The sequence below is a fragment of the Triturus cristatus genome, chromosome 9 (assembly GCF_964204655.1).
Source record: "Triturus cristatus chromosome 9, aTriCri1.1, whole genome shotgun sequence".
Taxonomy (NCBI): Eukaryota; Metazoa; Chordata; class Amphibia; order Caudata; family Salamandridae; genus Triturus; species Triturus cristatus.
Genome location: NC_140592.1, coordinates 760,769,867 through 760,793,368, shown reverse-complemented (window position 1 = coordinate 760,793,368; position 23,502 = coordinate 760,769,867). Strand labels below are relative to the sequence as shown.

The 23,502-nt window shown below is 42.0% G+C and overlaps 1 protein-coding gene across 1 annotated transcript in view; it reads left to right on the top strand.

Annotated features, from left to right (window-relative positions):
* Positions 1–23,502, top strand: part of L3HYPDH (trans-L-3-hydroxyproline dehydratase) — a 67,952-nt gene that overhangs the window by 7,781 nt on the left and 36,669 nt on the right. The window contains exons 2-3 of the mRNA XM_085626096.1: positions 8,080–8,249; positions 14,851–14,973. Coding sequence (XP_085482222.1) covers positions 8,080–8,249; positions 14,851–14,973 — 293 coding nt within the window. The remainder of the gene's footprint in view (positions 1–8,079; positions 8,250–14,850; positions 14,974–23,502) is intronic.

Sequence of the window (23,502 nt, the reverse complement as noted above, 5' to 3'; positions counted from 1 at the left end):
GCATATGCCTTTACCACGATTTTTGTTGTAAAGGCATGTGTGGTACAGCAAACTCGTTAAACCATGCGTGGTAAAGGTAGATGTGTTATAAGGTATGCGTTGTTAAGGTAACACATGGTAACGGCCAAGAGGTAATGGCTGTTTCCCATCCTTAGCTGTTCGAGCCCATGTCATATAAGTGTGGGCACAAAGTCAAAGAGGCTGCCAGGAGTTGCAGTGATTGTGCGTCACATAGATGTCTACATAGTCAGTTGGGAGGGTGGCACTGCCGTCCCAGGAACCCCAACCAATAGGCATCTCTCTACAGGTAAGTGCAGTCATTCACTACACCTGTCTGCAGGAGGATCTCTGCTCCTATTTTTAAACAAATGCCAGGTCACTGTCTCCAGTGAAAGGACCACTGGCAGCTTCAAACAGATTTTCCGCCTTTCGCTCACTCACTGTTCCCCTTGCGTGCAAGGGTTCCTGCCTGCACTGGAACAGTGCATGTGTTGTAATAGCGTGCACTCAGATAAAGGTGCACGAGGCACAGACCAGGCAATTGCGTCCTTTGTGTAATGCAGCCCATTGTGACTTTAAAAAACAATATTTATTATTATTAATCGTCGGGTTTCAATGGAGTAACTACACCATTGTGAACCTAGACTCTGTCAGGAGTGAAGTGGGCATGGTGTTTTTCCCCTCTATGGTTTCAAAACACTTCAAATAGAAGGGGGTTCATCAGTTGCTTCTATTGCACATGTGTGGCATGCAACATCTATTTAGGCTGTGCACAAAATTCACCTTTATAAATAGCTAATGCCTTTGATGCTTTTAGGTCTGCTATGACTTTTAGGTCTGTTCTGAAGCCTTCTTAACAGACTTTGATATACACGTAGAAATTGATTATTTCAGTTCAAAGTGAATTTAGATCCTAAAAAGGTCAGGCACCCTGCTTAGCTCCCACATTTATTTCCGCAACAGTTCTGTGTTGTCCTGGTGATCCACAGTTTAATCCTATTCAGTGTATATCTTAAACCCTTCTGCGCCATCATTCATAAGTTACGTTTACCCTCCTTATAGACAGTTCGGTGTTGGTATAACTTAGAGAGGAGTGATATTAAAAAATCATCCAATTTGTGGAGAAAATACTAAGGGCCATATGTATCAAGGAAAATTACTATCGCAAACGCCGCAATTTCGGCGTTTGCGATCGCAATTTTGCTAAGTGGTATGTATGAAGGCAAATCTGCGTGCAAAATAAGGTATCGCAAAATTTGCAATTTCTTATTTTGCAATTGCATTTAAGGAATCGCAAATTTAGCGATTCCTTAAATGCAATGTAAGAAGCACCAAAAAAGTGCAATTTGTGCTTAAGGAATCGCAAATTACCACCAACTATAGGTTGGTGGTAATTTGCTATTTCTTTCAAAAATGCACATTTTTGCATTTTTCAAAGTGGCATGTGGTGCACACACATGCCCTTAGGACATGTATGTGTGCCACATGTGCACCCATGCTCATTTCAGGGGTGCAACAGGGTGTCCTTTTGACACCCTGGCACACTTGAAATTGCATTCTCAATTTGGGATTCTTTAATTGAGAATGTCTTCCCATTCATTCCTATGGGCCTCTAGGCCCATAGGACTGAATGGGGAGGTATTTCTTAATTGCGAATTGCAATTTGCAATTCGCAATTAAGGAATATGTAGGATTTGCAAAATGTATTGCAAATCCTACATACATAGCGTTTTGCAATTCTCAAATAGCGATTCCCTAAAATTCACTATTTGAGAATCGCAAAACCTAACATTGATACATATGGCCCTAAATTCTCACATTCTAGATACTCCTCCATTGGAGGTCCAGCCAGCAGTTATCTTACTCCTACTATTCTTACTTCGAAGGTAATTGAGTCTGGGGATTCTCCCCGTGTAGATAATTAATTCTTCAATGGGCGATGTAGGCTATCCTCCACAAATCCCAGGGCTGTCTGTTGACACTCAAATCTATCCCGCAGCCAATGATCCTGATCCCATGTTTGTCTGAATCCAAGAGCTTTTTTATCACATCAGATAATGATACCCTGGGGCACGGTATTTATTGGGTGTGATAAATAGCACCTATCATGAGTTTCTGGGGATTAACATGTAGATTTTGGTGCTTCCTGCACAAAAATCTGCATGAAACTATAAATACCACCTCTTTTCAGTGTTAAATTCCAGCATGTTCGACCTGCCGAAATGTAACGAAGGGTGAGATACTCAACGCACCCGGTAATTACCGATGAAGTAAATACCACCCGACTTGTAATTCCGACACCCGCGCAAACAGGGGCCGGCAAACACTGATCCACTGGTAATTAGTGCAAAAGTGCCCTCTTTTTCCGAATTGTAGTTGCTTTGTGAATGTCAAATTATACAACTGGCTGGAAATTATCACTAAACAGAAGGTTTGAGAAAAACGGGATCAACACTGATGAAAGTTTCACTATTTGTATTAAGTTGTAGGTATAAACCGTATAATGCTTTTACTCTGTGTTCAAAACTTGCTGCCAAAATGGCACATCATGGCAAGTTATTGGCATGATTTCGGCTGTTACACCTCCTTGCTTTCAGACAATGCCGAGCCAACATATATTTTATGCGGAGCCACATGTAGGCAGAGGATGCTTATGTCTTTGCACATGAAGCCTGAGGTCCAGAAGCAAGTCATTGTTTTCCAGTTTACTGAAAACAACTTGTTCACCTCTTCCAGTGACATTCTTATTAAGCAGTCCTGAGATCTCTTGAGATATACAGTAATCAGGTTGTATTGTCAATGATGTTCAGCCCACCTGCATGCAATGATTATAAAGGGTACATCCAGACGTTTTCTCTGAAGTTCAGTAACTCTTCCTTTAAGACATCTTCCACAGGTACAATCTTCAAATTTGATAACAAATGGTCCGCAAGGTTAAAATGATTGGCTAGATGATGGTCCAGTTTCTTATTAATTATTGCTGAGTTAAGATGAATCGTGTGCAGGCGTAATCTTCTAGTGTACTGTTTTTGGGATTACATAATTATATCCTCTTTGGATCCGACACTCCAGAAGCAGCCACTATGTCAAAGACAAATCTACATCCTAGACATACACTGTTAAGCCAGGAGAAAATGAGTAAGTGCCAATTTACATTAGAACATTTACAAATCTATAAAAAAACTTAATATCTATCCCATGGGGTTGGAGATTACGTCTAAGCCATCATTTGAACTGAGGAACTGTGAATGGTCTGCTTTGTGAAATATTGTTCTTGAATGATGTCCATACATGATGAGCATGATCAAATATACCATTACACACACTATTAACCCATAAAATACAGTAAAACATATATAACCATAAAAACACAAATGTGTGTCCCACAAACCCATACACATTCTTAGTATATAATAATACATTGCACAACATATATGTTTAAATCCCTTTTACAAATATTCTATCATTATATAACACAAGACACTTTATTATGTTGCAAAACAATATACATAACCAATATAAACTAGTCTTTGCTTTTTAAAGATACTATCAAAAAAGCAGTTAATCTAAACAACTTATATAAAAAAACTAAACAAATTACCTGCTTATCAATAAAAATATCTTTTACATAATCCTACTAATCTCCAGTAAACCAATACATTTTCAACATATTGTTGCACTTTTTGTTCGTAATTCAGCAAGCCTTAAAATATTTGTTATGGAACAAACCATCAAACAGGCACCCGACCATGGAAATGGTGGTATTCTGCCCATTCACCTTCAGACAGAGATTCTAACATCACCACTAGGGCAAAGGCAACACTCCATTTTTGATGGTATTTTTGACTGGCAGCTACATCATTAGGACAATAGGAATTAGAGATAACAAATGAGAGAGGGGGTGGAGAAGTTTTTTTTGTTCTTAAAGGTATGATATATTTAAAAAAAGAAAAAGGTATTTCCATATAGATTACCAACACAAATATTTGTCTATCAAAAACAGAAATATTCTAACTAATCGTACTCTTCTCCAATTCACAAAACATTTTTTGACATACTGTTGCAATATCAAAACCTTTCTTCATATCTATTTCAGTGAACCTTGGAACAAACCCTGAAGCATACACAAGACCATGGAAATAGCAGGATCTCAACCCTTCAACTTTAGGCAGAGAGTATGCGATCTTCTCTACTAGGCCACAAGTGACACACTGTGAAGCTGGATGAAAACATACATTTGACATGAGATACAAAAATAGACCTTATACTGACAACCACTTGGTTCTTACGCTTTTGACTTCTGTCGGCTCCCATGTAATCATTACTGGAATCCGGTGACCACTGAATTATTGGAATCTGGGGGTATATGTATCAAACCCTTTTTCCGTTCGCAAACGGGCCGATTCTCAGAATCGGTCCGTTTGCAAACGGGAAAAGGCCTTTTGGGATGTATCATCCCAAAAGGGCATCGCAAATTAGAGAATCGCAAAATTTGCGATTCTCTATCTTGCGATTGCATTTAAGGAATCGCAAATTGCGATTCCTTAAATGCAATGTATGAAGCCTAGAAAAATTGCAATTTGGCCGTAAAAAATCGCAAATTACCACCAACTTCAAGTTGGTGTTAATTTGTGATTTCATTGAAAAATGCACTTTTTGGCATTTTTCAAAGTGCCATGTGACGCACAGACATGCCCTTAGGGCATGTATGTGCGCCACATGTGCATACATACATATTTCAGGGGTGCAACAGGGTGTCCTTTTGACACCCTAGCACCCTTGAAATTGCATTCTCATTTTGCGATTCTCAAATTGCGAATCCAGACATGCCGGTAAATATGTTTGTTTTGCACTCTAGTGGGAATAGTTGTCACACATGAAGACCCTTGTTGCCCTGACTATGGAGATACCGGGTCAATGCATACACTAGGAACATTTACATAGTGTGTGGTCTTCGCTCCACCATGAAACCCTGAACTTATCAAACCCAATGTGTGAAAGAATCCAAAATTCTCAAAGTCTCTAGACAACAAATACAGGCACCAAAAGACAGTCAAATTTTTTCCTCACAACTACCTAGTTCAGTCTTTAGTAGTGGTGGCAGCATCCCCGAAGGGCAAGACTTTATCTACATTAACATGGAAGCAAAATGTATGGAGTCCAGCTGTGGTGCTGTCACTCAGACACGCTAATGCCATCATGGCAAGTTATTGGAATGATTTCGGCTGTTACACCTCCTTGCTTTCAGACAATGCCGAGCCAACATATACGTTTATGTGGAGCCACATGTAGGCAGAGGATGCTTATGTCTTTGCACATGAAGCCTGTGGTCCAGAAGCAAGTCATTGTTTTCCAGTTTATTGAAAACAACTTGTTCACCTCTTCCAGTGACATTCTTATTAAGCAGTCCTGAGATCTCTTGAGATATGCAGCAATCAGGAGGTGTTGTCAATGATGTTCAGTCCACCTGCATGCAATGATTATAAAGGGTACATCCAGACGTTTTCTCTGAAGTTCAGTAACTCTTCCTTTAAGACATCTTCCACAGGTACAATCTTCAAATCTGATAACAAATGGTCCGCAAGGTTAAAATTATTGGCTAGATGATGGTCCAGTTTCTTATTAATAATTGCTGATTTATGATGCGATTCCTTAAATGGAATGTATGAAGCCTAGAAAAATTGCAATTTGGCCGTAAAAAATCGCAAATTACCACCAACTTCAAGTTGGTGATAATTTGCGATTTCATTGAAAAATGCACTTTTTGGCATTTTTTTAAAGTGCCATGTGACGCACAGACATGCCCTTAGGGCATGTATGTGCGCCACATGTGCATACATACATATTTCAGGGGTGCAACAGGGTGTCCTTTTGACACCCTAGCACCCTTGAAATTGCATTCTCATTTTGCGATTCTCAAATTACGAATCGCAAAATGAGAATGTCTTCCCATTCATTCCTATGGGCCTCCTAGCCCATAGGAATGAATGGGAAGGTTTTCCTTAATTGCGATTAGCAATTTGCTAATCGCAATTAAGGAATGCCAAGGAATCGCAAAACATTTGCGAATTTTTTATTACATCCCGTTTTGCAATTCTCAAATAGCGATTCCCTAAAAATCGCTATTTGAGAATTGCAAAAACGGAACTTGATACATATGCCCCCTGGTGACCCCCACTGAATCATTATTGGAATCCGAGAACCCAGGCCTAAGCAAGTTCAATGATTTTAATTGCTAAACAATACATACAAATACACATTATTAAATGTTATTTCATTCTGAAACAAATATAAAACTAAAAAAAGATATAATTTTAATGGGAAAGTTGGAGCTTTTCTAGATTCAATTAAGGCCATACTATATTCTGTTGGATGCTTTTGCACTGCTTCCATGAATCAACCTGATACCAACTTAATTTTTATTCTCCAATTTAAAATTCCTTCCCATTTAAAGAACTTTTTTATATTTCAGATATTACATTTTTCTTCTTTATATACCCCCTTATTAATCTTTTTATTTTTCTAACCAGTCCCACACCCTCCAAGTGGGTTTTGTGGACCCCTTGGGTCCCCGGACCACAGGTTAAGAACGCTGAAATAGAAACTAGAGAAAAAGAAACAGTTGGAGAAAATTCTTTTTCCTTGCAGACATGGTATATTAAAATGATATTTCCTGACAGATTGGCAACAAATCAATTTACTTATCAGTAAAATATGTTTGTAAATAATCCCAATCTTTTCCCATTAACAAACAACAGCGATGATATATTGTTGCAGTACAAAAGGGAATGTCCTCTTATTTCAGTGAACCTTGAAATTATTGATGATGGAACAGATTTTTAAGCATACATATGACCACTGAATGGGACTTAAACCATTACCTTGCAAATAGAAAGTCTTAGACCTTAAACATTAGGCCAGGAGTGACACTTTGTGGAGGTAGATAAAAACATAAATAAGTCATTCAGTACAAAAACAGTCAGTGCAGTTCCATGAATGAAAGTTTGTTGACAGCTACTGCATTTAGACAATAGGAGGTAGAGAATAAGAGAGCGACTTACTTTTGAACATTGTTTTTGGTAGATATAACAAAGATGTTTCCTGACCAATCCACAACAAAAATATTTGCTTAACAATAAGAATATGTTGTAGCTAATTCCACTGTTCTCCCATTAACAATCAGAATTTTTGACCGAGTTGGTTCAACATGAAAACTATTTTCCTCTTGCTTTTGTCAATGAACCATACCTTGTTTTGTAATGGGACTGTATACTGGTAGCTTCACAATTTAGACAAAATGGAGTAACGATAAAGAAAGAGGGCGAGAGAGAAAAGTGGATATGCCAGGCGAATGATGGTAGTGGTGAGGGAGAGGAAGGAACACAGAGGGAAAGTGTGTGTTTGTAAGTGGGAGGGAGAACTGTAGAGAAAGACAGGGAAAGCCAGAAGTGTCAGAGGATATGTGAAATGCATCCGTGGAAGTTAGGTGGCTGTAGGAAGTGATAGTGACAAAGCTGTTAAAGAAAGATTGGAGGAGAAAGTATTTAGTGATGGTAGCTTTAATAGGGTAATGGGAAGCACAGTCTCCAGAGGACTAAGAGTGATAAATAATGGTTCCATACAAGTAACAGGACAATGATTGTGAACAACTTCCTACCTTTCATTTTTATGCATATTTTTTTCTGCCCTTTTCGTTTTCTTTTTAGAAAGTGTTATCTGGTTTAATCACATCAGATATCTTATTGGAAGAGTAATTTGTATAACGTCTTACATCATTGTCTTGTCACAATATATGTATACATATGTCACAATTCCTGTTCAGGTCTGACTATTGAATAAATGATCAAATAATGTAATGCTATAATAGAATCCTCCACTTGCACCTTCAAATGTTAGTGAAAGTCTGAAAAGACCTGCCTTATGGCCTTAGTTTTTATTTTCCTGTGTGTAATTTTCCATGGTTTTTCAATCGGGCGTGCACCACTCTAATGCAAAACTACATAATTCCCTAAAAAAGTCACAATAGCATGTGGTAATGAATGCATTTAATCAATTTAACCTAATGCATGTTCTTTTTAGATGTTACAGTTGATCTTCCTCTATATGGCAAGGTGACGGTCGACATTGGGTATGGAGGCGCTTTTTATGCTTTCGTCAGTAGCGAGAGATTTGGACTGGGTATTTGTTCTTCAAAGACCAGGGATCTTGTTGATGCTGCAACTGCAGTGACTGAAGCAGTAAAAGCCCAGGTACAACAACTTCCTTTAACGATCATTCCCAGTAACTACTGTCAAATTACACGGTAGATATTAGAGCTTTCATTAAACGGGAAACAGCTGTAAGGATTTCCCAAAAAGGAAAGATGAAAAGTGCCTTATTAGATCTCTCACTACAGCCCACTGGCTTCAAATCAATGTTCAGTGATATTAGCACCCTGTTTGGAATGTTGAGAATGTCTAAGCCAAGCAGAATGCTTAAAGTGCTGGCATTAACTACTGCGGTTTGCCTGCATTGTAGCTTCAGTGATCGTGTGAAGCAGAGACACAAAACAGACAGGGACATTTACCTCATTGGTCAGCCTGTGTTGGGTGAGATTGGGTACCAATACCTTATTATCCACAAGTTGTTGGGCAGATGTAACTTGTGGGTCTTGCAATTAACAGTAGCTAACACCTTCTGCAAGTGGTGTTAACCTTTGTTCACCTCTTAAAAGTGAGCCTTAAATGTCAATTCACTGCTTTTTTCTGTCTTCCTCTAATGCAAGGTATGGGGACAGACTCATTAGTGGACAAAGAGTATGTATACCATATTATAACACTGAAATGCTGCCAGCTCCATTGACGACAACGGAGTAGCTTAGGGCCAATAATGACCTTCTGCTCCAACATCCAAAGTTTATTGTTCAGTTTCTCCCAGTTTAATTTAAGATTCCACCCTCCGCTGATTTTTTTGCCGCTAGCTTTACCAGTTGGTAAAAGCCCTCATTGGCTTGATAGACCCTTACCAGTTTAGCCTTCGAAAGCACTCAATGTAAAACATGCATGTGTTTTATAGCAGAGGCTATGCATGATATTCTACTAAAGCAGTTATGCTCTCTGTATGAGAACTGACCACCGAACAGAAATGTCCTTCTCCACGAAAAGACTCAGCAATACAGTGGAATGACGTGGTATTTATCAGTAGTTCAGAAAGAAGAAATGTGCATGCAGTTGTGAATGTAAGCACTGTCAAGTTAATTTTGGAACTGTTAGAAATGGGGTCTCTAGTTGGCAGAGGTATGCACCCTGTCCAAGTAGTGACCACCTCTCTAGTCTGCATAAGCTAGATACACTCTAAAGGTTTACCTGTGCTCACCCTCTGGTAGCTTGGCACAGAGCAGTCAGGCTAAACTAAAGAGACAATGTGTAAAGTATTTGTGCAACACACACACACAGTAACACAATGAAAACGCCACAAAAATACTCTGCACAGGCTTAGAAATGTAGACAGTCATTTTATAAATAAATCAAGACTAAAACGACAAACATCCAATAGCCAGAAGTCGAGATGAGAATTTGTAAAGAGCAGGGGTAATGACTTTGATTTCCCTGACTTTTAACAACAGGAGGCAAGCCAACAAGCCCTTGGAGAACACATTGGGGTGCAAGGCAGAGTCCAGCTCTCACTCAGGAGGGTCAGCAGGCAGCAGGGCAGCATAGCAGAAATTCAAGTCTTCAACGTCAGCAGTCCAGCAGAGTGCCAGGCTCAGAAGTGTCTGATTTAGTGGGGTCAGAGACACAGTACTTATACCCAGTTGTGCCTTTGAAGTGGGGGTGACTTCAAAGAAGGGTCTTTGAAGTGCACAGAGATCCTTTCCTCCCAGCCCTGGCTCCAGACTATCAGTAGGGGATAATCAGCCCTTTATGTGGGGACAGGGCACTGCCTATTCAGATGTGTCAGACCCTCCCTCCCTCCCTTCCTGCCCAGGAAATTACATTAGACTGCAGATAAGTTCTCAGACACACCTAACCTTCCTGTGTTTGTGGTTGTCCTTAGGGAATGCACAAAGTGCAGCTGTCACTCACTCCAGACGTGTATTGGAGACAGGCTGCAGGAACACAGAGCTGAAAAAGCAGAGAAATGCCCAGTTTCTAAAAGTGGCATTTCTAAAATAGTAATGTTAAATCCAACATTATCCGTAAAGACGATTTATCATTACCATTCCAAAGATACACAACATGGCACAATCACTCCTTTCTAGTCAGGAATTACAGCTTAAAAGTGTATTAAGGAATTCCCAATGTTATCCTATGAGAAGAGTAGGACTCACAGGATTAAAAAACGGATTAAGGTGCTTTTCACGACCAGGACATGCAAAACTTAAAAGTGCATGACCTACCTTCTACTTATACAGCACCCTGCCCTATGGGCTACCTAGGGTCTACCGTAGGGGTGACTTATGTGTATTAAAAGGAGAGTACCAGGCTTGGCAAAGTGTTTTAAAAGCCAAGTCGAAGTGGCAGTATAACTGCACACACAGGCTCTGCAGTGGCAGGCCTGAGACATGTTTATAGGGCTACTTGTGTGGGTGGCACCATCAGTGCTGCAGACCCGCCAGTAGAATTTAATTTACAGGTCCTGGGTATATGGTATACCCCTTTACAAGGGACTTACAAGTAAATTAAATGTGCCAATTGTGTATACACCAATGTTACCATGTTTAGGGGAGAAGCACATGCAATTTAGCACTGGTCAGCAGTGTTAAAGTGCTCAGAGTTCTAAGACTGACAAAAAGAATCAGCAAAAAGATGAGGTACGCAGGCAAAATGTTTGGGGGTGAAGACCACCCTAAGGCTGGCAGGTGTAACAGGGACCATACCTCGTCCAACCCCTTGAAGAGAGAAAAGCCACAAGGGAGGGCTGTTGAATAGTTTAGTGTGTCTGAGATTGCAATAAGTAGGATTATAGAATAGAAAAGTGCATCTCCCCAAGTTAAAATCAAATCTGCCACACATGGCACATGGGGGGAGGCGAGGGGGGAACAGATGAGTCTTTGGTCTTCACTGGACCTTAGAAAATGGAGGCATAGGTTTGCAGGCCCTGGAAAAATGAATGATATTTCTCTGACTGCGCCAAACTATCATTTGGCCTGGTGGAGTTTGCTTGAATTGGCTCTCTACCTTCAGTGGAAAACCGGTGTATAGAATTAAACATGTGAAAGACTGAGAAGCTCACTGTTATGGGCTTTAGTCACTCACTTGCAATCTCCATTGAGGCCACAAAGACACATAAGCTCTCCACTACAACTACTTTGAACTCTTCACTGAGGATAGGATTGAAGACTGTTCTCAAAATAAAGAAGCACTAAACGGGAGCCAGTGGGTGGCAGAGGCCTTGGAGGGACTGTGGAAAGGTTAGCAGAGCTGAACGGAAAATCATGCCTAGTGCAGTATAAAGCAGTGCAGAGAGGAGACTCCATGCCTGACATCACAGTCTACATGAAGCACAGACATTTATTTCAAATTAGTGAAAAACAGCAGTGACTTTAAGCAAATCTCCTTCTAAGCTGTGTGACTAGTCATATTGTTAGTGAAGAAGAAACACCAAGGGGAATATGTATCATCATCTCCATTTGCAATTCTCAAATAGCGATTTTTTGAGAATCGCTATTTGAGAATTGCAAAACGGGATGTATTTCAAAAATCGCACAAATTTTGCGATTTCTTAAAATTCCTTAATTGCGATTAGCAAATTGCGAAATCGCAATTAAGGAATACCTTCCCATTCATTCCTATGGGCCAGGAGGCCCATAGCAATGAATGGGAAGTCCTTCTCAATTTGCGAATCGCTATTTGCTAATCGCAAATTGAGAATATTTTCAAAGGTGCAAGGGTGTCATGATGACACCCTGATGCACCCCTGAAATCAGCATGTGTGCACATATGGCGCACATACATGCCCTAAGGGCATGTATGTGCACCACATGGCACTTTGAAATATGCAAAAAAGTGCATATCTCAAAGAAATCGCAACTTACCAGCAACTTTAAGTTGGTGGTAATTTGCAATTTCTCAAGGAGAAATCGCACAACTTGGGTGCGTGTTACATTGCATTTAAGAAATCGCTATTTGCGATTTCTTAAATGCTTACGCAAACTTAAGAAATCGCAAAATTTAGCGATTCCTTAAGACTGCGAGGCTGAAATGCCTCATACATCTCCTTTTGCGATTTTGTATTCGCAAACGCTGTTTTTTTGCAATTCGCAGCGTTTGCGAATACAAAATCCTTTGATACATATGCCCCCTAAACTTTACATTTTTCCTTTTCCTTGATCTCCTATCTTCTAATTGAGAGCTCTCTTTTCCCTTATTAATTATATAGTCAAGGCACATGTGCAGTCCTCCACAGAGGACTCTGCCAGGAGATAAGACACAATTGAAAGGAAACAGGGTTCACGTCTGAATTGCATTAAATACACCTGCTAGGTTTCCAGAGGCTACATTTGGTTTATGGGAGAAACTCACATTTCCAGGGGACTAGAGACACCAACTGTTGTTTCTGAAGTTTTCGATTGTAGGCCAGATGCTCTCACATCTGTTCTGTAACCTACATGCTGCTACCCTACCCCTTGAGCTTTGGCTTAGAGCCCACACGGTAATATCTGTGGAATATACATCCCTTTCCCGTTGAGTCCACAACCTCAGCCCACAAACTCTGGCAAGCCACAATATATATGCTTTCTTGCCCTCGATTGTTGTGTCTGACCAGCCACAGCACACTGAACGCATACAAAATGTCGTACACACCAGCCAACACGTTTCGAGGCAAAGACCTCTTTCTCAAGGCATGAATTTGTAAAAGGCAATCCATATAGATCTGAATATTCAAAATGAACTCCTTATCTGTTTGATCGTTTTCTCCTGCAATCGATAAATATCCCAATCACACAGTGTTTGGGACTATCTTCTCAAATGTGTTAATAAATCGTTGCTTGTTAATCTGTAATTTGCAAATCCTCCCCCACACTAGAGGCATTAGGAGTGTAGGACGTGTTTTCTTTTACCTTCTATTATTTGCTGAGTTTTATCTTCTATTATTTGCTGAGTCTGAGACTAATTTAACCAGGATAAAAGAAAACACTTCGTTGTATCCACTGAAACTTTGTAAAACTCTTGGTAACAGTTAAATAACCACAAATCACTCCTATTGATACAGGGAGACACTTTATTGTCTTTAAAGAGTAGTAAGGTGGACCATAATCCCTTTGAAGAAGTGTCTTTAAGAGTCTCTAAAACCAGCTACTGTTTGGTTTGCCATTCCCCAGGGAATGGTTTGTGCTGACTAAGATAACCCGTGCGCACAACCACCCTGTTAAAGTCCTCTCCACTGAAGTAAGTCATCACTGATTAGCTAGTCTTAGCCCTGTGCTTGCAAAGTGGGAAGATGACCTTCGGCTGTATTGATAATATAAAATATAGCACTGAACATGTATTATAGCGGAGTTTGCTGTTTTACCTTAGGCTAGGAATGAGCGAGAGCGTTCCGATTTTCTTTGTTCATCATGTTGTGTTAAGTGCTTTCTTTTTTACTAAATAAAGTGCCTCCAGAAGGGGATCCTTATTGAGTGATATAACTGTGTTCTGTGGATCTAACCCTCATCACCTCCTTGACCATGCCTTGCCATGCTGTGCCTCAATACCATTGAGAGTCCAGTGTTATAGGGGAGTACTTGGGGATTCAGTGTGGATTTAGTAGTATTGGTGGTCCAGGACAAGAGTGGAAAATGACTTCAGGTGTCACAAATAGAGCTCATTAACCCCTGACTGCCCCGCAACCACAGAAATGAGGCCCCACATCATTTGATCCCTGACGTTTTTACTGCAGCGCTTTAAAATGGGCAGAGGATGTGGTCTCACAGCTAGACTGCCGACTTTGGAGCTGGGAAACCAAGGTTCCAGCCTCGGGTCGACTCCACATCCTGTGATTCTGGGCAAATCACTTAGGGTCAGATGCACAACGTGATTTTGCATGCGCAAACTGTTTTGCGACCAGTTTGCGCATGCAAAATAACTGTGGGCCATGTACAAAGCCTATTTAGCAAGTCGCAAATTAATTGCGACTTGCTAAATACGTATTACGCTATTAGGAAGGGGCGTTCCCTTCCTAATAGCGACCGCAGAGCCAAGTATGAATGTTTTGCGACCGCAATTGCAGTCGCAAAACACTCGCAAATTACCGTCCTCTTCAATAGGGTGGTTATGGAGTCGCAAATGAGAAGGGGTCCCCAGGGGACCCCTTCCCCTTTGTGACTGGCTCCAAAAATACTTTTTAAGGACAGGCAGTGGTCCTAGGTCTTTTCTGCATTGTGGGAAAAGGAGCGTTCTTCACAAAAGAAGAGGAGTCCCCTAGGGACCCTTTCCCATTTGCAACTCGGTTATGAGTTGCTGGTAAAACCGCATTTCGGTTGCAAAGCATTAATACATATCATAAGGAATCGCTATTTGGAAGGGATGACCTAAACACGCCTCTTCCAAATAGCAATTTTCTATGATTTCCTATACCCATTAGTGATTTGGTAACATATTACTGAATTCCTAAATGCGTTTAGTACTTTCAGAAACCACATTTTCTTGTCACAAACCCTGTGTTTTACTTAAGCGCAGGGTTTGCGGCAAGAAAATGCATAAGAACATCTATCCATAAGAGCTTTAACGTATTTAACACTGGCTTAATAGTTACATGTGACCTACATTTCTGAATTATTCTGTTATGTCAGATTTGCAGCTCAACGTGTAATACTGTTCTAATTCGTATTTTTGCACACTGTTATCCATTATTATTTTGTGATGTGCCTGTATACTTATCTTGTAGGTTAAACTGCACCATCCAGACAGTGAAGATCTTGCGTTTCTCTATGGCACTATATTAACAGATGGCAATGATGCATTTAGTGAACAACCAACTGCCAACATATGTGTTTTTGCTGATGCACAGGTAATGTCACTTTAACACTGGTGCATTTTCTCTTCTGACCAATAACTTTCTTTGTTTCATCTTATGGAACATATTATTTTAATATTTCATTTAAAACTTGTTTTTCATCTACTGTCCATTCAAGGGACAGGCTAAAAACATTTTTCAAAGCACGATGGATCAGATATTTCTCCAAGTTTAATATTGATTTTGAACTTTTTGCATAACATTAAGTACCCCCAATAATTTGCAAGTTGGGGGCTAGCGACGTTGGTGAGGTTGACCTTCATCAACTTCGGGAAGCTTTTATTATAGAGTTTGTCAACTTTGAGAAATTCAGTTCGTTCATAACCTTTAAAAAGTTAATACAAATTCGGCAAAAAGGGAACTTGTGGAAAAGAAAGTAAACTTACTTTTGGAAAAGGATTTCTCCCACAAACTAAGTTTTTTGCTTTAGCAATTTTTTTTTTTTAAAAAAAACGTTTTTTGAGCTACAATTACATTTCAGGGAAAGATGTGCAAAGGTGAGTGGGAAGAGGGAATTGGCGTAGAGGCATGCCAGGCGCGCTCACATTTTCCACTGTTTTGCGACATAGATGTTGTGCATTTGGATCTGAGTGATCTCTATAGGATATGTCTGGTAAAAGTCCTGCCTAGATGGCCTTGTTAAAAGAGAAAGTGGGCATGCGGTCCCAGTCTGAATTCTCACCCTGACATTTATTGAATGGATCTAGGCTAAGTCTTGGCGTAAATTCCTCTGAGGTTTATACTCATAGAAGTCTGTATTTGATGACCTAAGGAGGCATAAGAGCATGTGAGGCCTATGACATGAACTACCCTTCCGAGGGTAGATATAGTCCCTTAGTTTACAAGCCTGTGTATGTTCCATCTTCTGATACAGAATCATTAATGATAGAGGAGGGAAATGTGTGGTCTCAGAAGCTCATTTATGTATTCTTTTGCAGCCCCATCATTTCAACCACAAATGGTGTACAAGAGGGCAATTTTTGTACATGGCACAATGTTTGAAAGGGGTGGTTAATGTAGATTCCTTGTTTAAAGTGCTTGCTTGGTGGCAAATGGCTCCAACAGTCAAGAAGCTTTGTGCCACTGCATACATTATCTGCATTTTTCTTTCCAGGATCAGCCATGCATCATCGCGCGGCAAGCATAGCCCTTGACAATTACTTCCATTAAGACACTAAAACAGCAGCTCCCTGCACCTATCAATACAGAAGATAACAATGCTGTTAATCACAGGGTGTGCAGAGAAGCTAAAAGCTGTCAATTCACTTCAAATCACAACAATGACACCACATATCCAATGAATTTGATTATACAGCAAGCTGTATAAAATGATATACAACAATGACCTTCCTGGACCCATCAACACATAAGATAAATGTTATGTAATCACGCGAACAAGAAAATGTATATGATATCATTTGCCCTTATGTTGTACTAGTGTCTCTGTGATATTCATACATTTTATAAATCTAGTCACGACTTGTGAATGTTCACCCTTTAAGCAGAATGTTATTGCTGGGTAACAACTGTGAATATTAAATTGGTTTAAAGGGCCATACAACCATTTCCTGCACTCTAAAGGGCTCCGAAGATGCATAATACGTGAAGAAATGTTTTCTAATCCATGATTGCGAAGTCTACAGGTTCTTGTACTTCACAAATGTATTGGTTTTTGTTGATAATTTATAGGCTATATTTGCAAGGCATTTTGTTTGTGGGTGTGCTTGTTTATATGAGTTGATGACTATCCAAACATGGCGTCTTTTTCTAAAGGCAGGTTTATCTTTATGTAAGGAAATTTGTTATGTGGCTTTGTTTGATATTGCTTTAAAGTTTGTAAACAACAGTAGTAATTTCCAGATCTCGTGGATGTCCAGAGAGACTAAGGCAGAATGTAAAAAATGAATCCAGTATTGCAAGGTGTATAATTGGTCATTCTGCTCTCTGTTCTGTGCCTGAGAAATAGAATGTGGGAGGTATAGGTGTCACACTGCATGATATTAAGAAACCTTGCAAGTTTCTCTGGAAATTATTCTGCACAATAAGGCAGTGAAGGGATTAACTTTGTTTTTGTGACTGTAAGCACTGGCTCAAGAGAAGGATTGTTAATTGACCATACTACGGAGCCCAGGGTAAAACTTAATGAATTTGCATTTGTTTTTAGAGATGTGAGGTCTTGAAGAAAGCATTGTCTTTCATTTACTAAACCAGCTGCTTAGATGTTTGAAGTGTGTAGCTCTGGCTGCGCAATTTTCGCATAAGTATCGAAAGCCAGAGGGTCATAGCTAACCGCAGATGAAGATGGCCGCACACCAAGAGACTGCGGAGGCCGTCAGTGAAACTCCCCTGATATACGTTAGCATTCCGACCTGCACTTCTGTCCGGGGGACACGGGAAACTCCCCTGGACCTCACCACACGAGACGGGCTTCATGACTGGCGGTGAGCCCATAGACAGACGATGGGAGCCCGGGGCCCTGCTGCCCGAGGCGACACCATGTTGCTGACAGAGGCTATCCGGGAGGAGCAACTGAGAGACGGGAACTGTGTCCGGGAGCGAGCCGGCCTCTCTGTGAGCCTCACTGGCAGCAGGTGGCAGGGATGAGTGACGAGACCGATGCAGTGCTCGTGGGGCTTCACGGATGGGCTGTGGACCGCAGTGAGAATCAGGCGTTGGTGCAGTGCTAGAGACAATCTGCTCGCTACCCACGATGGGCACGGGAGCTAAAGTGGGGTCGCTGCTGCCGGCATAACCCGCCCTGCTTATATCCATAAGATGTCCACACCTGGGATCGGGCGAGGCCACTGGGAGGGATGCCCATGCGGCAGGGGCCTCCTCCCTGAAATTGGATTGAGCCTGCAGCGATAACGGGCGGTAGGCCCATCTCAACTCAACACTACATCTCCCCCCCCCCCAAGGGGTGGCCGTGAGGAGGGCCCGCCTCCTTTCTGTTGGGCTTGGTGACCGGACAGTGGGTCCTACAGCCCCTGTGGGCCCAGGAACTCCATTACCCCTGAGAGTTGGGGAGGCCTGTGTTGTTCAGACCACTAGGATGGTGTAACTGCAACCATTGATGGACGGAATGCTGAATGATTCAAACATTCTCCCCCAGTCAAGAGATCTAGGTTAAATCCATCATTCTTTTGCCCACTATGCCACCACAGTTTGGGCCAAGCCATGTGCAAATCAGTCTTGACCCTGTGCCTCATGGGAACAGTCCAGGCCGAACTCACTAGGATGGTAACAGGAAGCTAAGTTTGAGCAAGGGGCAGAGCGCTGACCCAGGAGTGTACCGGGTGAGACAGGTCTCCTCATAGAGACCCCCCACGTGAAGGGGCCATGAGTGACCATGAGGGAGAGGTGGCAGCCATATGGACTTGATCAGAGGCCCCACAGACATGGTTTAAGGGCCAGGGCTCCGGGCCAGTTCAATCCAACAAACTAGATAAATATACAGTCCTCATGGTGGCCAGGAGTGGGATGACTAAGGGTGCTGCTGCGGATGCTGCTGGGCAAGAATCCTCTCTGTGGGAGATTATGGCCACGATCATGGAACTCAAAAGTACCATTGAGACCAAATTTGATGCAGTCACTGTGGATGTGAATCTCCTTCAAGCAGATTTCTGGAACATCTCAGATAAAGTGACAGAAGCTGTGTCACAAATCAGTGGCCTGAACTCCAATACGAAGTGGCTGGAGAAACAAGTCTAGACCTTCACGCAACAAAATGTTGCCTTGATGGCCTGAAGGGAGGATCAGGAGGGTACAGCCAGACTAAACAACGTCCATGTAGTGGGGACCAGAGGGGGCAGAGGGTCCGAGTGTGTACCCTTTCCTAGAATACTTGATCTTCAAAACACTCTGCCCCAAGAGACTCTAATTTCTTTACTGTTGAGAGGGCGCCCAGAACACCGGGCTGAAATCGTGCCTGTGAACAATAATTGCTAAAATCTTCAACTACAGAGAACGAGACGCCATCCTACGGGCAGCTCGCACCCATGGGGACCTGCACTTTGAGAACACGGTCATCAGGTTCCTCGCAGACTTCACTGTACAGCAACAGAGGAGAAGCTTTGAAGCAGGTATATATGCACTCCGGGCGAAAGACATTAAGTATATGACGCTGTTCCCGGCGAAGCTCTGAGTGGTGATGGATGGGAAAACGCTATACTTCAACCTCCCCAAAGGAGGCTTGGGTTGGCGAGTAGCTGGTCGTCAGAGAGACAGGAGGCAGAGAAATAGAAGCCTGATGCGGAGCCGAGACAAGGTAGCCAAGAGTCTGCTGAACATCTGCACGAGGGAGGCTCTAGCCCAGACACATGAGCTTTTGGTCCTTGCAGAACAAATGTACCTGATTGTATGTGGACAGTACACAATGTCATGGTGGGGGGCCTAAGTTAAACATGAGGTCAAGAGAGAGGGGCGAGAGCAGCAATATTGGTAAATTGTTAGCTGGCAGGACAGACTCCTTGTGAGACGCATGGTTATTCCTTTCTAGGTTCTAAACTCAAAGTGGAAGGGACACAAAGTTTGTATGATTATTCTTCACCACATGAGTACGGTGGTGTAGCGCTTTAGATGATACATTTGGGGCGACAGGTACTCTGCAAGTTGGGGATGTGGGTAGTTTTAGACTCGCAATGCAGGGACGCAGGGAGAAGGGATCCCTTTGAGGTTTTGTATTACGTTATTCTGGCCAATGCCTATAGGAAATCATTCCAGGGGTCCCAGTCTTAACCCAGCTACTCTTCCAGACTCCTTTTAAACTCATGTAAGATGGGTGGTTAGCTGCCCATGGGGTTTTGGGCGTAGGGCCTCTCTACAGGCTAGGCCCTGCCGCCAGACCCATGCCACGAAAGGCCAAAGGCTGTGTGCAGCAGGGGTTTGGACTTACATATGGTAATAAAATATTATACCGTAAAAAACTCTAGAAATTCAATGAAGAAGCCAAAGGTTAAAGTGATGCTATAGTTATGTATGGTAATAAGATCTTACTTTGCATAAAAAAAATCTCATAAATTCACTGAACAAACCAAAGGTTAAAGTTATGTTATGGTTAGGAGAAAATGTCACTTTAAGTGTGACGTTTTGAACTAAAAAACATGGAAAATCTACAGTTATAGTTATTTCAACTAACTATAACTTGCACATCTCCATGCGCAGCTTATGACCTCATATATTACAACACTCATGACATGTTCTGTGACATCATTTATAACATTATTGATGACAACTGAAATTACATCATTGATCACAACACTGTGCATGGCGGGGGCGTGAGTTGCAGTTACTGGAAATAATTATAACTGTTGAATTTCAGTGATTTTTTTTAGTTTAAAAGTTTGTTTAGACTGACATTTTCACCTAACTATAATGTCCCTTTAACCTTTGCCTTTTGTTATATCAATTTCTTCAACAGCACCACTCTAAAAGAGTGTAAAATTATTCTAAAATGGAAGTCGTCCAATGTCTTCATGTTAAACCCAGAAATGGTCTGCATTCATTCTTAATGCCAGAGAACACCAAATAAAACTTTACACAAACTGGATTTGGGAACTAAAACAATGGATAGCTTTTCTCCCAAATTGGCCCAAGAAGTGTATTCTCTTGGTTTTTGGGTCATATTCAAACCTCTCCATGAAAGCATATATTTAGCGCACAGTAAAATAAGCCAAAGTCTCACTCTAAACCTTAACAAAATGTCAAAGCTTTATTAGAACATTCGAATGTTGAGCGCTCCATTGAAAAGAAATTCGTGCTTCGTGCTTCTAATGACCTGTAAAAGCCAGGACATCAACATTCCAATGTTTAACAAAAGGCCTTCTGGTGCCCGAGGGAATTTCAACCCCTTTGGGCTCTGTAAGGCCTTTGTTTTACAAATTAGAACATTCTGCCCTCTAGAGGCAAAATGTTCTAATAGCCTGAGAGCCCTCCGTAGCGGGCTCTACCGGCCATTAAAGACTTGCTACCTTGTTTAACGCTGGAGCGGGCCTTTAATGGCCGGAAGAGCCTGGTATGTCGGGCTCTAAGGCAATATTAAAACAATCTGCCTTTTGTCGTGAAATTAAAGCCATTGTCAAAATAGATCAGAGAAAGACCCTTTTTATGACAGCTTCCAAAAACTCCTTTTCACTTGTGAAAGATTTGCTCTGCTAAGTGGCCACATTTTACGCTAGCTCCAAAAAGAATGACCATGTAACTCCATAATTGAGAGATCTTTACTGACTATTCCTGAATGCAGGATTTAAGTTGAAATTACATTATGCTTACATGCCAACTTTACTTTTAGAGCCTGCAGACAACACCAAGCATATCATCATTCTGCCCAAAACACTTCTAAAGTAGTTGAAACCTCATAAGTGAAGAAGTTCTTTCACTGAAATAAAAAAGATTCAAACCCCACTGGTCTCCAACAAAATTGTTTTCTGGGGATGCTCCCTCAGTGAGAAACTCCCTCTATGAGAACCCGAGATGCCAGGAAAACATTGTGCCATAACGAAAAAAATTGAAACTCTACCATTCAATCCTCACCTAAATGTTCGACTAATTTGTTTCTCTTCCACCAACATATGAAGTACAGTCTATCCCATTTGTCTATGTTTTGTGTTTTTATCTGATTTTGTAACGCATCATGTTTATCTTGTTAACTGTAAAGCACACTGACACCCCTTGGGAGAAAAATCGTAAATAATAATTCTCTTAATTTTTTTGAACGCTTTATTTCGATGGGTTGCTAAGAGTCCCTTCAATGGCTTGTAAGCTCCTGCTGCAGGCAGAATTAAGAGCGGAGTGTAGTGCTGCGCTCGAGTTCTCGCGCGTTGCTTGGTGACGTAGCGCGCGAGGACGGCGGCAATGCGATGATTTGCGCATGCGCGAACGAGAATAAGACTGCAAGGCCGCGTCTTTCCCCGGCGCTCTCCCGCTGTAGTGGAATAAAGATATATATAGTTGTTACCTCCTCGTGCCTGGTGTTTATTATTGAAGTAGGACCCTGCAACATTACAGTGGCGACGAGGATGGGATTTTGGTGGGAAAAAAAAGGTGGTGAAAAAACAAATGAGAACTTAGTCACCCCACCAAGAAGCACTGACCAGCCGGGAAGGCACCACAGAGGACCACAGGAGGAAAAACCACCACCAAGGAGCACAACACGGCAGGAGAGCGTGGCAGAGGCGGCAAGAAGGGACAGAAGCCAACCACAAGGTGAAGTACCAGGAGTGGGGCAGAGAGCAATATAAACGACGAAGAACATCTCCAATCCAAAGGGACCCTGGCGGAAGCAGCAGCACGCAGAGACAGGGGAGCAGGAGAACCCCGACAAGATCAAGCGCAAGGTGAGAGCGCAGACGCGCCAGGCAGTCCGAGAGGCCCAGGGCCGGTACCAGAAGGACGCGCCACGATGAGCACGCAAGCGTCTTCACTGACGACGCCAATCCCGTTCCTGCCGAGCCCAGGAGAACCTCCAATGAAATGGGAGGATTGGAGAGAGTACTTCAAGAACTATATTGCAGCCCTGGAAGATGAAAATGGGGAGGCCTTCCCCAGCGCGAGGAAGAAAAGGATCCTCCTGCACAATCTAGGCCCGGAAAGCATAAGGGTCTTTCAGAATCTGGTACCCGCACCCAAGCCGAACGCAGATGATGACGTATTCAAGCACGCCATAGAAGATCTCAACACCCACTACCGTCCTGCGGTGTGCATTTCCATTGACCAGTATAATTTCCAGCAAAGGAAACAAGAAATCGGCGAATCCATAGATGATTATGTGTGTAAGGATCAGTGGTTCTGTTCCGCAGGAGCGCCAGGAATCCTGAAGAGAAGTCCTCTGTCGTCCCCCACGCCCCTTCTGCTCTATCAGACTCTAGAGCCAGGAAGGACGCTAGGGAAAACAGGGAAACAAAACAAGGGTAGGCGGGGGAAAAAAGGCAGATCGTACGGTGGACCACTTCTAGGTAACAGGCAGAACTTCACAGCTGTAAGACAAAGACACTTCGTTAATGTGCATTAATATCCCCTTTTCCGGTCTAACCTTGTGTGAGTGAAGATACACCTACCACGCTGTTTTTGACTTAGGGAATTCTCAGCATGTATCTTATTGTAGACGTCCAGACCCCTATGTGAATACACAATGATTACAACCAATGTTCACTACGTTCCTGAACCATCAATCTATAACTGTGATGGTGGCGCTTACCCCTATCTTCTGATGAGTGTGAATAGGCGGAATGCTAGTCTCTTTGTGTGTCCACAGATAATCTGAGGTGAGTATGACAACGAAAAGCTGCAGGGAATATGGATGAAAAAGAATATAAGGAATGTGTGTGAACAACTATCTCCCAAATATTCCCCTGCAATGACTGAAGGTTACCGTGTTATTTATGAAGCACCACTGTAACCTATGGCACAACCCCAAAGGTCCACGCTAGTTTCTCCTGCCTAATGTGGGGGGTAAGGAAATGCGAACGGAACTGAAGAGTTTCAAATAAACAATATAACTCTGGCCAGAAGAGTCAGGGAGAATCC